The sequence below is a fragment of the Syngnathoides biaculeatus genome, chromosome 13, assembly GCF_019802595.1.
Source record: "Syngnathoides biaculeatus isolate LvHL_M chromosome 13, ASM1980259v1, whole genome shotgun sequence".
NCBI lineage: Eukaryota > Metazoa > Chordata > Actinopteri > Syngnathiformes > Syngnathidae > Syngnathoides > Syngnathoides biaculeatus.
In genome coordinates this window covers 14873835-14891041 of record NC_084652.1, presented here as the reverse complement: position 1 = coordinate 14891041, position 17207 = coordinate 14873835, and the positions used below count along the sequence as shown (strand labels likewise).

Genomic DNA, 17207 nt, shown 5'->3' with positions numbered 1-17207 from the left:
GTCGCTCAAAGCTTTGCAATTGGCCGCATGCATGAGTTGAGATTGGAAAAGACTGGCGGCAAGCACAGAATTGCCCAGTACACTTCTGGACAACATCTTTGTCTTCCTTAATATTCCCACATTTGTTCCTCTTGGACTTTCTCTGACACTTTTGCTGTTGTAACATCGAATGCCCTCAAATTTCATTAGAAATGTTCTTCAAAAACTAACTTCATAGAAATCCATCCAGCCAGTTTCTGAGCCGCTTATCCTCACAAGGGTTGCGGGAGTGCTAGTTCCAATTGCAGCTGTCATCGGTCAGGAGGCAGGGTGCACCCTGAAGTGGTTGCCAGCCAATCGCAGGGCACATGGAGACACAAAATTCACATTTACAATCAAACCTAGGGACAATTTAGAGTTTCCCATTAATGCATGTTTTTGGGATGTGGGAGGAAATTGTAGTGCCCAGAGAAAATCCACGCAGCCATGGGGAAAGCATGCAAACTCCACACAGGCGGCAATGGGATTTGAAGCCTGGTCCTCAGAAATGTGAGGGCAATGTTCTACAGCTGCGCCACTGTGCTGCCACTCATAAAAATATGAGTAGGAAAAGTATTTGATTCCTCGATGCTTTCAGATGGAGATGTAAACAATTCATAATCTGTTAATACGAATAATGTACATAACAGCTATCTGAACATTCACTTGTAATTTGCGGTGAAGGAAAAAATTCTATTATGATATACGGCAGTAAAGTTCTAGGACTGGTGTCATACAAGACTATAAGATTCCAAACCCCAACTCGTGAGTTTTCCTGTTCATTGTCGGTCATCAACCAGAATTTCAGTGGGACAGAAGCGGTGAGAGTTTTTGGCTGGATAAATAGCGGCAAGTTCACCATGAAAACACATCTGCTCCTGCCCTGACCAACTGACATTCCTGGCCAGGAAGAACATCGCCGTGATGGAGCAAACTTTCACTCACCCAGCCTGATTCCCCCCCACTTTTCCAAGCTCAAGGAGGTCATTAATGAGATTTATTTTGAAGACGAGCCCAGCATCAATAGGGTCATGAATAAAGCGCTGCAGAGGATCCCCAAAGAATTATTTCAGGAGTCTGTGAATGCATTGTAGAGAAGGCTTATTATATGTTCAATTTAATAGTGAATTATTTGAAGGGGAAAACCTCTAGATTGTAGTGTATCTACTAATTTTTCGTACTGCTTAGCCTCACTAGGGTCGCAGGGATGCCAGAGTCTATCTCTGCTATTTTCGGACGCAAGGTGTGTGCTGTAACCTAAACTGCTCATCAACCAATTGCAGCACACACAACAAACACCCATTTGCACTCATATTCACTCCTGTGGACATTTCAGAGTCCTCACGAGCTTACAATAACCTACCATGCATGTTTTTGGGAGGTGGGAGGTGGGAGGAAAGCGGAATTGCTGGAGAAAACCCATGCAGTCAACAGAAGAACATTCAAATTCCACTCAGGCAAGGCTGGATTTGAACCCGAATGCTCAGAACTGTGAGGCAGATATGCTCAACAATCTCCACCGGCATGCCCGTAGTTGGTAGTTTAGTAAAGAAATATATCTTTTGTGACGCTAGTCCTGGAACTTTTTTCACACACCTCATATCATGGAAATCACTTGCTTGTGTCTTGGAGTTCAGCCAAGTGTGCATAGCTCCTCCTCCCGCAAGAACAAGAATGCTATTTGTGATGCAAAACCCAAACCAGATAAACTAGCAACAACGCCGAAATATTTTCTCATTTCACACTAACGGCCAATCCAAAAATTTAATTTCTAGGCAATTAATTTCAAGATCCACCCGGCTGTTGTCAAACCGTATCAAAACAGTATGAATGTTTTACAATTACTCTTAGATTTATTCATAGTTTTGTCTGTACTTGTGGCTACAAGAAAAGCATGGAGTCTCCGGTGAAATACTTGAATGCTATAAATGAATGGCCAGTTACTACCAACAATTGCTCAATCATCCATATTCTGGTTTCCTTTTTTTGTAGTATTCTGTAATTAATGTAATTGTCATACAAGTAAAAAAATGTTGACATGAAAACAATAACACTGTCTTATGTTTAGTGACTAATAAAAGCATAACCGAGTTGAATTAGACAATTGCAAACATGTTTGGCAACACGCACACCTAACCTCACACATACCAACTCATTGCAAGAGAAATAGTGCAAACTGGTGTACTTACCAAAAGCTGTGTTTTGAGTTGCCACATTTAATTTTACTGTATCACATAGGATATGGTGAAGTTGTCAAGGAAGAAGTGTATTACGCTGGCAACTGTAACTAAATTATATCAATCAATCCATTTTCCACTGCTTATCCAAGGTTGGGTCTCCAAGGATTAGCTTTAGCAGAGAAATCCAGACTTCCCTTTCCCAAGCCACTACATTCAGGTTTTCCAGGGGGATTGCAAAGTGTTCTCAGGCCATCCAGGACACATAGTTCCTCCAGCATGTCCTGCGTCTTCCCTGAGGTCTCCTCCCAGGGGACATGCCCAGAACACCTCACCAGGGAGGTGTCAAGGAGACATCTTAGTCAGATGCCTGAATCACTGCATTTGGAATATTCTCATTGTGGAGGAGCGGCTGTTCTATTCTGATTCTCTCATAGATTACTGAGTTTCTCACCCTATCTCAAAGGGTGAGAGCCCAGAGACACTGGGGAGGAAACACATTTTGGCCGGTTGTATCTGGGATCTTTTTGTTTCTGTCAGGAACCACAGCTCTTGACCATAGCTGAGTGTCTGAATGTAAATCGAGAGTGCCGACTTTCGATGTAGCTCTTCTTCACCACAACAAACCAATACAATATCCGCCTTGGTACCCATCAGCAGCCTCAGGAGTCCCGCAGGTCAAAAAGGCTCAAAACGACTCTTTCTTCAGCTCGAGGGCATTTCTCACTGCGGGTTCGGGGATTGCTGCCAGGATTGACACAGACCACCTTACCACTCAGCAACTGGGGTGTTGAACATGGTCCACTTGGACTCTGTGTCCCTGCCTCCTTTTTACGTGGGTGAAGTTCTGCCAAGGGTGGGAATTGAAATTCCTCGTGACAGGGTATTCTGCCAAATTTCTCCAGCAGATCTTCATGATACATTTGGGCGTGCCAGGTTGGATAGGGATCTTCCTCCATCTTTAGAGCCAACCCACCATTAGGCGGTGATAATTTGACAGTTCACCACTTTCTTCACCCAAGTGTCCAGTACATGCAGCCGCAACTCTGATGACATGACCGCAAAATAAATCATTAAAGTGCGACCTAGGGTGTCCTGGTGCCAAGTACACGTATGGACACCTTTAAGCTTGAACATGGTGTTCATTATGGAACAATCCGTGATGAGCACAAAAGTTCAATAACAGAGCAGCACTCTGGTTCTGATTAGCGAGGTCGTTCCTCCCAATCACCCCTTCCAGGTCTCACTGTCATTGCCCACATGAGCAATGAAGTGGAGCCATCTCCTCCAAGCACGCCAAAAAGGGTGGGTACTGCTATTTGGTGCACATGCACAAAAAAAAAATATCCCCCCATCTTAAGGCAGAGGGAGGCTACGCGCTTGTTCACTGGGGTGAACCCCAACTTTTTGGCACTGAGGCCAGGGGGCAGTAAGTACACCCACACACCTGCTCTGCGCCTCTCACCATGGACAACTCCAGGGTGAAAGAGCCCATCCCTTCTCAAGAGGACTGGTTCCAGAGCTCAAGCCGTGTGTAGAAGTGAGCCCGATTTATATCTAGTCTGAAATTCTCGGTCACGCACCAGCTCAGGCTCCTTTCGTGTCAAAGAGGTGATATTACATGTCCCTAGAGCCATCTTTTGTAGCCGGGGTTCGACTCGGCAATGTCCCCTGCCTCCACCACCGCCAGGTCACATTGCACCTGACACCTGTGGCCCCTCCCACATGTGTTGAGCCGTGTGGAGGGGGATCCATCTTATTCTTTCGATTTGTGCCCATCCGGGCCCCACCACATAGCTCTTCACCACGATAGTGGCAACTCAAGGAGGGCCTCTTGGACAACTCTTACGATTATTGTTTGAATTTATGGTAGTATGATTAACTTTCCACTTGCGTATTATGGTCCCAACCGTGCTCACTGAAGCATTCAAAAGCACATATATGTGAAATTACAATGCCATAGGTTACAGCTATGTTATTATTTTTTGCAGCAATTAGTTGACGATGCTCATAAAACAGCTGTCTGGTCTTACCATCACGAGATTCGTTTTGACTTACAGTTTGGCATTGAGACCTTTTTGTTGGCGATCAATTCAGAATAACAGCTGATATTTGTTTTCACTGACAAGGAACTGTATTTGTTTTTAATTATTGATACACTAGCTGGTCTTGCCATAATACTTTTCCCCCTTTGTTATTTGACATTACAAACAACTTAATTTCTAATCTTCTTTATTCTACTTTCTTACCATGTATGGATTACTTGGCTTGTTACCAACATCTGGTGAAATTTTCAGGTCAACAGCACCTTTCAAAGTATGTTTTGAGAAAAATGGTGACGAGTTCAGGCGCTTGTATTTTCTTCAGCTTGTGTGTATTTTTTTATATAAAGTTGGCTACATTGTTCAAAGTAGTTTCAATAACATGATGGCATCCACAGCACCAATGAGTGATTAGTTCAAGAACCAGCTTTGAATCGTGAAGTATAGTCCACTTTTAGCATTTGCATCAAGTTTCACTTCCCAGAAAGCAAGCTGCTCAAACTTTTTTTAACCTTCCTGGTCATATAAGAACTCATGTGGATGATTGAATTTTATTATTTCCCATTGAGTTCACATTGTTAGAAATATTTTGGCACCCCTCAAGTTGTTTCTGTTAGTATGCAGTTTAATTGCTTAATAGGCTTTACACAATCAGGATTTTTGGGACCGATTACGGAAGTTATAAGTTTTGGGTAAGTCATCTCTTTTGGGGGGGAAAAAAACTCAGGACATTGGCTGACATGCGTCAAAAGGTCGCCCTTTTAAAGGGAAGTAAGGGTGCAATTTATGACGATAGGACACTGCAGGAACAAACCTGTCATGTAGAATGAATTGTGATTCATTAACATACGTGTATTTCAACATAAGTGAACAAGGTCCAATGTGTGTAAAGACCAGAGACTTAGTGTCTTGAATGCGAGTCTTCTTGGGTTGGGTTTTAGTGTTCATCCTTTTCCTTTGTGCATAAAAAGCAAGTCAAAGAAAACAAAACACTTGTATACCTGCAGTTTTATGCTTGCCTTTGAAACATTCTGAAATGAAGCATAGAAAGGCATGAGTGATACACTACAGTGGTTGAAATATTAGGGTTTGCAAGACTTTAGGAGCACATTTATTCCCCTTGACTTTGAAATTGTACCATCTCAGGCACAGGCTTTTAGCTGTAAACTTCAACCTTATTGGACTTTTTTTTTATCCACCAGGGGGGAGGTCCAGGACCATGAAGTGATTTTTAATGATCCTACAGTTCAACAATCTATCTCCTTAAGAATGTTTAAGAAATCTTTTTTTTTTTTTTTTTTTTTGTCAAATAGACTGGTATATCTGTATTCTAGTTTATCTTCATTTCCTGCCTGCTTCATTTCATTACAAGGATTAACTTTTTTAATGACAGCCTTTTTGACCGATCTTTCCAGGCACACAGAATATTGTATTCTATGGCTATATAAACATGGTACAGACCAAAAGAAAGATTAGACTTCTATCTTTCAACCCAAAAATAAAAATGAGTTTCCTACATATTTCCTGTTCAGGAGTAATTGGCGGTAGAATATAGGTAAATTTTAACCCAAATTTCTCTCTCCCAACAAGAAAACAGAAAAAAAACCAAGCTTTTTGTGAAAAGATTCTGACAGCTCAAATATCAAAGTTTATTTACAACTAGAACTTCATGAAAAATTTACAATTTTCACATTTGGAACGGAACTGTGCATTGGAACTGTGTGTGCATGCATGTTTGTGTATACAACAATTTTTTTTTAATTTTATTTGTTTGGATGGATAAAACCGGTGCCTTTGTGCAAGGCCACACAACATGGACTACAATAAATTGTGCTCTCTGCTATACTTGCCTTGGCGCCTGCAGACCCAGCATTTTCTTTTGTGATCTCCAGTTTTTGTTGGGGGGTTTCAAATATTTCATTTTTTTTGGTTTTCCATCAGGTCGATTTGGTGGGCCACTTCCTTTTCCTCAAAGGTCTTCCTTCAAATGCACTTCTGCCATCAAGTGTCTGTTTTTATGTCCTTTAAAATTCAGGACGTTCTGTCGTCTATGGCGCAAAAAATCATAAAAGATGTAAAACTACGTCTTTGGTATGATATAATATGATCTTTATTTTAAAGGACTTAGAACTTTGTTGTTGGTATTAAATGAGGAACTAAAGACCGGTAATGATTTACAAATGTCACTAGTGGAAGACGTGACTTTTAGGGCTGTTACAGCAAATGTTTGTTCGGGTTTTGTTCCATATACCCACGAGTTGTTTCGATTATACTTATTGTCAGATCTTTTGGAAAATGATCTCCAATGATGCCGATTACAGATGATGTGTTGCTTGTGCGTAATCAATTGCAGGAAATGTTCAGATCCCCATTTGCAGTCTCTTATCCCAGTAGCCCCTTGCGGGTGCTTGACCTTAGGTACGTGGCCACTGTTTACTTTGTACACTGCTCCGACCCAGTGAGTTACACTGCGAGTTTTGTTTCGAAAGTCAGCCACTCAAACAAGCTCTTTGTTAGTTTGACATGAGGTCTGGAGGCTTAAACAAGATCATGTGTGTCAGGAGACACCGTCTTGCCAAGTTCTCTCTGACTTGCTCTCTCTGACTTTCTGTCTTTCGCTTTGCAGAACGTAAGTCATTCATGCTGTTGCTTCAGAAGTATTTGCCTCGTGCCAGCTATTCCTGGAAGTTCTACTCTCAGTTCCAGATGCTGTCCCAATATGGTTTTACCTTGCTCACCATTCTTGGTTCTTTCAATGTTTCCCAATTTATTTTCAATCAATTTTCAATACTTAACCATTTAAAGGAGCAGGAAACTTTCAGCATATTTTCTGGCCTGTCGTAGCTCTTTTTGGGCCTTTGAAGTAAGCCTTTTGGTAATTGTTCGAGCAAGTCTATCTATCAGCAGTTGTTTGCATGTGCTGTGATTTAGACCTCACCAAGCTGTTGTGTTATGTGGGGTTTATCACACAATTTGGCAAATTAAAACCCCACATTGAGGGGAAAGCCATTTAACCTGTCAGAGGTTTCCATGCTGTTGCTGTGTTGAAGAAAAATAGTCAGTCAGTTCATGTTGAGTGTGGTTAAATGTCATCAGTCACTTAAGGTTAAAAATGTTTTTGGCACAAGGAATAAACAACTTCAAAAGAATTGTAAATAGCCATAGTAACTCTACAGCGCCTCCCTGAGGTTAAATTCTTCTGCTCTGGTGGTCAGTTATAGCCTTATCCAATATTGACTCCACATCTCCTCACATCCATTTTTGACATCATACAAAGTTAATCTCAAGGCTATTAAGACAATGCAAAATGCCACACAAATGGGCTGACATAACTACTATTGATGTCACAGTGTTTTAATATTTTTACGTAATGGATATTTGAATGGTGGCCTACTGGTTAGACTGCCTGCGTCACAGTTTTGAGGACTGGTGTTCAAATCCTGGCCTTGGGTGTGGAGTTTGCATGTTCTCCCCGTGTCTGCGTGGGTTTTCTCAGGGCACTCTGGTTACCTCCCGCATCCCAGAAACATGCATTGATAGGAGACTGTAAATTGCCCGTAGGTGTGATTGTGAGTGCAAATGATTGTTTCTATGTTCTCTGCCATTAGCTGGCAAACAGTTCAGGGTGTACCCCACCTCCCACTTGAGGATAGCTTGGATAGGCTCAAACACTGCTGCGGCCCTTGTCAAGATAAGCAGCTCTGATAAAGGATGGATATTTGAACACAACGTTGCCACATATTGTCATGATAGTGGGTACATAAAATATTCGCACCCACTCAAATTTTATATTGCAGGCATTTGGTAAAACAATTTTAACCCCTCCCTCCCCTTCATGTATACACAGCACTTCATATTGATTGGAAAAAGAACGGAATTTTTGTAGAAAAGAATCCGCACAGTCATGTATTCAGACCCTTTGCTGTGATACTTGTATATTTAACTCAGGTACTGTCTACATTTCACATCTCCTTGAGATGGTTATACACCTTCATTGGAGTCCCAATTGTTTGATTATTCTTATTGGACTTCATTAGGAAAGCCACGTGTCTGTTTAAGATGTTACAGCTCACAATGCGTGTTAGAGCATGTGAGAATCATGAGGTCAAAGGAACTGCCTGAAGAGCTGAGAGAGAGAATTGTGGTAAGGCACAGATTTAGCCAAAGTTACAAAAATATTTCTGCTGCATAAAAGGTTCCTAAGAGCACAGTGGCCTTCATAATCCTTAAATATAAGACATTTGAGATGACTAGAACCCTTCCTAAACTTGGCCGTCCCACCAGACTGAGTGATGGGGGGAAGATTCTTGTTCACTGTGGCTGAGCTCCAGAGATGCAGTTGGGAGAAAGTTTTAAAAAGTCAACCATCACTGCTACCAGTTGGTTGTTGAATGAACACTTCTGACTGACCGTTTAATTTGTGTACATGCGATATACATTTATAATACTGTCCCCAGGTGGCCAACCAACACAATGAATTAAAGCTGAAACAATTCTTTACATTCTCTTTATTTAGTTTATCAGTCCATACTACAGGGTGCTATATTTCTTGTTCAAATATGTTACAAAATGTTAGTTTTTATTCCAGAGGTAAGATGTCTTGAAGGCGGCACGGTGGCTCAGCTGGTAAAGCATTGGCCTCACAGTTCTGAGATCCCAGGTTCAATCCTGGCCCTGCCTGTGTGGAATTTGCATGTTCTCCCCGTGCCTGTGTGGGTTTTCGCCGGGCACTCCGGTTTCCTCCCACATCCCAAAAAAATACAACATTAATTGGACACTCTAAATTGCCCCAAGGTTTGATTGTGACTGCGTCTGTTTGTCTCTATGTGCCCTGCGATTGTCTGGCAACCAGTTCAGGGTGTACCTCGCCTCTTTCCCGTTAACAGATGGGATAGGCTCCAGAACTCCCCGAGACCCTCGTGAGGAATAGCGGCAAAGAAAATGGATGGATGGAAGATGATTTGAAATACATTAAATTCTAGTTTATGGTTATGTAACCACTTAGGAGAGGGGCTCTCTCTCTCTCTCTCCTCTCGCTCTCTCTCTCTCGCTCTCTCGCTCTATATTGCTATCTCTCTACACACACACACACACACACACACACAGGTTTGTGTATTTCTGTTTGTATGTTAATTGAGTCACTCTGTGTTTCAGTCGCCATAGTTGCCTTTTTCATTGTGCAATGATTTGGCACACGTCACGTCAGTTGTCTCCAATTAAGTCAGTCATACAGGACCAATGACACGTTGATGGGTGAACATTGTGTAGCCCCCTCAAGCACAGCCTCTTGACTCCTGTCTATCAAGAGCCATGGTGACCTCACTCCCATAAAATGGAGGGCATTAAAGAACAGAACATCTTGTCCTGAAAGGGAGAAATAATTGGGTGTTTTAAAAGTAATGGGCTGTTTTTTTTTTATCTACATTTGTGCAGTGTGAATCCAAAATTATACTGACACAAGCTTGACTTTATTTCTGGTGCTAGGATAAGACTGCTAAACTACAGAAAAATTCCGCCAAAAACGGGCCATCTAGACCTTTTTATTAGCAATGATTTCCAACCACCTGCCATTCAGGTGTGTTGTGGGAATTCATCCAATTTCACCTTGTTGGTGCCTACATGAACATGTATTGATTACGAGTAATGTACTGTATCGTTCTTCAACTATGTCACTAGAGGACAGAATGTAATGTACAATTAACCTCTGCATTATTCATAGGAAAGAATGACTGATCTTAAACAGGCCTAGAATTTGTACAAGGTAAATTTGTTCGTAAACCAATCATTATTACGAATTTGAGTACACAATATCCCCCTGCTATATTTGCTTGTGATCCCAACTAAGCTCTGCTACGAATTGTGACAATTCTGATTCTAATTAGCATTTATAATTTCTATTGGTGCCACAAGATGGTGGCAGTTTTTTTTTTCAATATTGTATACTGTAAGACATGAGGACAGTGGGTGTTAGAGGAAGACGCACGAGATAGGCTTAGATGGAAAAAGATGACACGCTGTAGCGTCCCATAACGGGACAAGCCGAAAGGAAAAGAAGGAGTAGTGCAAGGTCTATCTGTCCACATGAAGCTCCTAAACTCACTTTAACAAAACTTTGGCAAAAAGATGCCAGTAAATAGCGCTGAAACAAATAACTTTATAGGTAACAGAGCTATGAACTTGGCACTAAAACAGTAACAATAACTGAAAAAGTTCTAACAAAATTGTGAATAGCTGCATCTGCGAATCTTGTAAATATGCAGTGGGACACTTTTTTGTGAGAATTTTGTCTGTTGGTGCCCAGTGGGATTTATCTAATATAAAAATTTTGCCTTGGCTTCATTAAGGTTGGGAGTAAAAAAACTACTATATCTGTAGACCTTTGAAGTCTGCATCTGTCGTGAGTGACATTGTGTTTACAGTATTTGTCCTGAGATCAAGTTTTCACAACAGTGCAGTACAGTGCAGAAAAAAATGTTTACCTTTGCAGTCATCTCAAAAACAGGAAGAAAGGAACAGGAATTATGCTTACAATCACTGTAAGTTAACAGTGATTTCTATCTTTCTATTTTAATAATCTTGGCTTGATATTTTGGGAAGAAATCAGACGTGCATGCTTACAGACACTCCCCCAAACCTGTTTAAAAAACCATTAAATCGCTCTGGCACATTTGCAGTGTATCTGATACTCTGTCACAGTGTAATATGGAGATTGCAGTTAAAAGTAAATGACGCTCACCTTGGTGCACAACTTATCAAATATCTGTTTAAATGATGTCAGAGAGTAAGGAGCTGTAGGTGACCGGAAATTAGGCTGAGGTAGTCACGTCCAGATTTTATGTGCAGGAAAAACATGGGGTTTACTCCAATATCAGTGTTGGGTTGACTTGTGTCACACTAAGAGTAACATCCATATGGTATTGTATTTTTGACCAGTAGAGGGCAGTCAATGTTCATTCATCAGCAGTCAAGACATTTCAAATGGTGAAAAAAAAAAAACACATTTTATCATGTGGAATTTTAAGAAATAAGAATACCAACAGGAAGTTCTGTGAAGTTAGAATCTACATTTAACTTGATGACATTTAAACCCTAAAGTATTCATCCATCCATCCGTCTGACCTGCTTATCCTAATAAGGGTCGCAGGAGTGCTGGAGCCAATCCCAGCTCTCTTTGGGCAGGAGGCAGGATACACTCAGAAGTGGCGACTAGCCAATTGCAGGGCACATACAAACACACAAGAATTTGCACTCATAATTACACCTACGGGCAATTTAGATTCTCCAATTAATGCATGATTTTGGGATGTGGGAGGAAACCGTAGTGCCCGAAGTAAACCCACGCACGCACGGGGGAGAACATGCATGATTTAAAATCCGGTCCTCAGAACTGTAAGGCAGATGCTGTAACCCAATGGTAGGCAAACATTTTGGCTCAGGGGCCACATTGTTTAAAATTTGACAGGTGCGTCAAGTCACAAGCACATGCTTGCATAAGAAAAATAAACAACACAACCATGCGTTGTTGTTATTCCATAGGTTTAGTTATTATGAGAACCGTGTTTTGTTTTTGACCTTTTTTTGCCAGTGTATCAAAAGCTCGTGTTGTCTTTTTTTGTGGCAATTCTCAAAACAACACTTGCCAAGTGACTATCACCTATCCACTACACAAAAAAAGAAGAGCATTAGGTTGACTGTACCCATTAATTGGTACTGTGCAGCACACAAGTTACAATTACATCAACATGAATGAATAACTTGGATATTGGTGTTAAATCAGCACACTAGGGCAGGATTGACACGACAACACAGAACAATACATGATTCCCAGGACACTTCTTTAAAGACTTTTGATAGATAGATGGATAGATAGATGGATGGATGGATGGCTAATTTGTGTGCGTTTGTGCATGCATGTATGAAAACGTACACACACACACACACACACACACACACACACACACATACAGCATTGCTCCCACCACTGTAATTTTGATGTGAAAACCAAGAAAAGGTGACAAGATTGCACAACTGTTTCAACTTGTAAAGCTGTGGGTGATTGAAGGTAGGGAGAAGCACTTAGGTAACGTCAGCCGTGAGCACGTAAAACCAGTTTACAGCCTGGACTACATTAGAGGTCGAGAGTTCTCACTTTTCAATGTAAGTAATATTGTAAATCCTTCAGTGAGACAGTCATTAACCTGCATGCCCGATTTATGACCGCGCATGTTGGGATGACCCACTATGCATTGCACGTTTAAAACACTAGTAAAACTATTATTTGTGTAAATGAATAAAGTAACCAAAAAAAAACACTTTTTACAAAGAAAAATCAAGTGTGGCAATAGTGAAAATGTGCGTTATTTTAGACTTGAATGGTATTGTACCTTCACTCCGCATTGTAGATTCAACAATCAACAACCGTTACCGCCCAATCCCTTTCTTTCCACTCTTCACATACCAGCAAATTTTGTGATCTACAAAATGTTTGGAAACTGTTCAATAGTCAGTATACAGTGATGCTTATCTGAGAAATGTTATAAATGCCCATGCAACTATAGTCTGGTATAGTCTTAAAGTAGCAGAATCACTGCTCAGCGTTCACTGTTGGTGCTACTTATCTTTCGTTCACTCCTAGTGGTTGATGTTGGCTGTTGAAGCAGAGTCGAAACAGAATAGCCAAAGTCAACTCATTGTATCACTGGACCTTCCGCCTGGTGCAAGCAAGGGGCATTAAAGCACAACCTGGCATTTTAGGCAAAGTACAATAAATGTAGTAATTATTTTGGGATGATTCGAGCAATTATGTGCCAATCTTATGTGGGCCAGAATGAAATGGTCAACGTGCCAGATGTGGCCCGCTGGTAGCACCCATACTCTAACCAGTTGCCCATCATGCTGCCTAAAGTATTCATATTTTGCCAAAATAAAATGGATTTTTATTTGATGGCGGGTATTATGACAAGTGGCAAAAGACTCTTGTCAAAGATTATTTTTTTAGGTGATATTTGGGGGAAAATTTACTACAAAACAGCGAATCCACTGAATCCAGTGGGCATGAAGTATTCAGACCACCTTAAAATTTTCAGTTTTTTGCAGCCATTTGCTAAAATCATTTAACTTCTATTTTTTCCTGATGAAGAAGAATCACCTTTATTTCCATGAATATGCATGGAGGCACGTGAAATTTGTTCTCTGCAATTTACCCATCATAGTGAACAGACACACTTGTTAGTGGAACACACCTGAGCAGTTCCTTTGACCTTCAGGCAGTTTCTTTGACTTAATGATTCTCATTTATTCTGACATGCACTGTGAACTGTAAGGTCATATATAGACGGGCCTGTGGATTTCCCAAAGAAGTCCAATAAGTATATTCAAACACAACTGGACTTCAGTGAAGGTGTGTAACCATTTCAAGGAAGGTCAGGAAAGCATGGACTGAGTGAAGTGTCACAGCAAAGGGTCTGAATACGTATGGCAGTGTGATAATTCAATTTTTTTCTGTTAACATGTGGTGCTAAGTACATCAATGAGGGTTAAAAATGATCTTAAATGGTTTTAGCAAATGGTGAAATATAACCAGGAATGAAAAATTTAAGGGGTTCGGAATACTATCCATACCCACTGTAGTGACTAAGGAGTGATTTCACACACTCACTCTCGCCACTGGTGGGTTCATGTTTCTTTATTCTAAATGCGGTCACACTTACACCCACTAAATGCCTCCTCTCTGCCACTGTGGCTCTCTTTTTCTCAACTGCCCACCAAGTGGTCAGTGCTGGCAGACAAAAGCATGCCGTGTAGATTTTCCTACAAGGTTCCATGCTGTCCCGTCTGCCCGGCCGAAGGGGGGACAAGCCAAGTGCTGTCCTGTCGCCCACGCAGCAGGTAATGATTGGCTGCACACTGCAAACCTGATGGGTTCAAAGGCTGTTGAGTTTTAAAGTTGCTTCAAACTTTTTGGATTTATATTTCAGGATATGTTGGATTGGTGTGCCTCCCACCACGAAATGGGAATTTGCATTATTTGTATGAATCGAGACCTAAGTATCTGACCCAATTTGACTAGTAAGATCTTACCCAAATGAGTAATGACTGTTTCTTTGTAGAAGTTGAAATTCCAAAATTATGTTTCATTCATCACTTGTCTTTGTCATTTGTACTGTCCATCACTGCTGACCTGTGTTTATTCTTTTTTTGTTACAGTGCCTCTGGAACCAATATTGTTGCAATTGATAATAAAATAGAGCAGGCCATGGTGAGTACTTGCTTTATCAATAAAAATGTTTTGCAGGTCTCAACTCCACAGCAGAGAGCGACATATTAGTGGTAATAATTTATAGGAAATCTGACATGAGCTATAGGAAGTTGAGGTAAATAAATATTGTGACCCTTTATCAGGATGGCATGTGACACTGGCATTCAAAGAGAACCATGCCCGACATATTTATTACGTGGTGTAAAAATGTTAAGATCGGCAGGATTTTTTACGGTCGGTGGGGAAATCAAAACTATAAACTTTTTTTTTTTTTAAATTCCTAAGCAGAAGGAAGTATTTACAACTCCCTGTTCCACAACAAAACTGTGCCACCAAAAAAAGACAGATCCACCATTCTGCATGGCCATGCAACTGAATATGGACATGTAAAGAACAGAATGGGTATCAGTACAGAAAGACTCATGTTTTCTAGATTAAAAGGGGAATTTTAGAATATAATTCACCTTTCCCCCCAACTTTTAAGAAAATACTAAAAAATAAGAATGGCATTTGAAGCTCTCTTACTCTCTTTTGTCGTGTGGAGTTGTACAAGTGAGGTAAGGTGATCTTGGCAAAGTATTGCATTACATACCTTGGGTCAAACGTTTCCAAAATGCAAATAAATTGGTCCTTTTCCCACATAAACCTGGGCACCATGCGATGTTCAGCGTAATCCGGTATATCTGCAAACTATATACGCATTCGGCAAATCCGAGAAAAGACTTGCACCTCATTCAGGAGATTGAGGATGGTCATTGTGTCAAAGCACATGACGGAACTTCAAATGTTTACAATGTCTGTTTTTAAACACAAGATGTCACGATCCATAAAATCAGCAAAGATGATAATCGACGGTGTCTGGGCTTTATGTTTACATGCATGATATTATATTTGTATGAAGAAATAATATATGATGCACTTTCAGCTGTTTATTAAACGAGAAAACCAGAAATACAAAATGAGAGCACTTGCAAAGAGCCGCAGTGATGCGATGTTCACACCGGATGTGAAGCAAACTTTTGCCTCACATTACTTGTATAACGTTAATCGCGAGAAGTATTTATAATCGCTGAATGCTCATTCAGCTCATTTACGCCACATTCATAAGATCCTCCCACTTCTGTGCGCTTCGGTGGTTCGGAGTGAGCCGACAACGATCCAATGTGAGCAACTATGTAAGAATGACCTGACCCCTTCACCCTGCTTCATCCTTCTCCGTTTCCAGCCCTGAAACTCTACCAGGCAGTAACAGTGCACAGTGAGTGGGCACCATGTCTAGCAGTACGCCCTGCCCACCCAGCTGTCTCTCAGCTCACCTTTTTTCTATCGCAATGTAATTTGTGGTGTGAAAGTCAAAGTGAATGGGTGAATACCGTATTTTCTCAAGTATAATGCGCCCTGAAGTATAATGCGCACCCTCAAAGTTGACCTAAAAAAATCAGGAAAACCCTTCTACCAATGTACAATGCTCACCACCAATTTGCCGCTACCCATATGCTCAGAATATTAGGAATGATCTGTGCTTATATTTTGTTAGGTTTGTACTTGTATTGTTTTTCAAAAAACTGTCCGCACAACAATCATTCATAATGTGTGTGTGATGATGTAGCGGTAATAGTATCTCAGAACAGGCTACAGGACACGTTTGTCCTGGTCCCTATAATTGTCAGAACAGAATCCCTCAACCGACTAAAATAAATACTCAAGGATGGCACAACATTTTATTAATACTGTTGATAACACATATAACAGTCTTAAAAATATAAACTATATAACAATGTTTATTAAACTCTGCATTAAATATTTGTGCATGAAACGTTTGTGTATAGTGCGGTTTATCCACTTCTTTACACATCCTTGGCCAAGACTTCAAAAGAAGCATTATGACTCATCTCCAATCTGAAAAAGATCCATAGTAGCTTTATTTGGTGCATCGCTGTGGAACCCATCATTGATGACTTCAAATATTTTTTTTAATCCCAAGAGTTTGGGTTGCGCAGCGCAACCTCTCCTCGTCCATTCGGCTCCAATTCATAGCATCTTTCACTACGGTGTCAGGTGACTATCAAAACAACGTGATGTCAAACTACGTAGAAACGAGCGTAATGGGCACATTTTTTAAAAAGTGAGCATTTCAATTGTGTGCGGTCTTCCGTTTTTATTTTTTGTCCCCATGACGACCGTATGACAGTTTGAGCTCATGTTGTTTTGATTCCCACCTGAAGCCATTGAGGCGAGCTATCGTTGTTTCCGACTGCAGGGCGACTTGCGGGTTGCTGGCATCATCCGCAAGAGTGATGACACATTTCTTTTAGAAGCAGCTGCATAACTAGCCGTTATAGTCGACATTTTTTTCTGTTAGTTTAAGTTTAAACAAACTCATGGGCAGTCGTTTCTGATCTTTGGCGCAGTAGCAACAAACATGCTACGGTAACAATCATAAAATGCAAGCTCCCGGAGGAGTTCTGAGAGCTCAGGTTGGGGGAAGCATATTACCGTAATATATATATATATATATATATATATAAATGTGTAACATAAGACATCGAATATCATATCGAAATGTATATGTATGTTTTTTTACCACGCTATGTACCTGTATATAGCTATACAATGTGATTGCATTTTTTATTTTTCATCCATACCTAAATGCGCCCTATTAACATTTTGAAAATATTTTGGGAAAAATTTGCGCATTATTTTCGAGAAATT

The 17207-nt window shown here is 40.7% G+C and overlaps 1 protein-coding gene across 4 annotated transcripts in view; it reads left to right on the top strand.

Moving 5' to 3' along the window:
* The window catches only part of LOC133510788 (TSC22 domain family protein 2-like), a 37712-nt gene that overhangs the window by 15318 nt on the left and 5187 nt on the right, over window positions 1-17207 (top strand). For all 4 annotated transcript variants that reach the window (XM_061839134.1, XM_061839133.1, XM_061839132.1 and 1 more), the window contains one exon: window positions 14444-14495. In XM_061839134.1, coding sequence (XP_061695118.1) covers window positions 14444-14495 — 52 coding nt within the window. The remainder of the gene's footprint in view (window positions 1-14443; window positions 14496-17207) is intronic.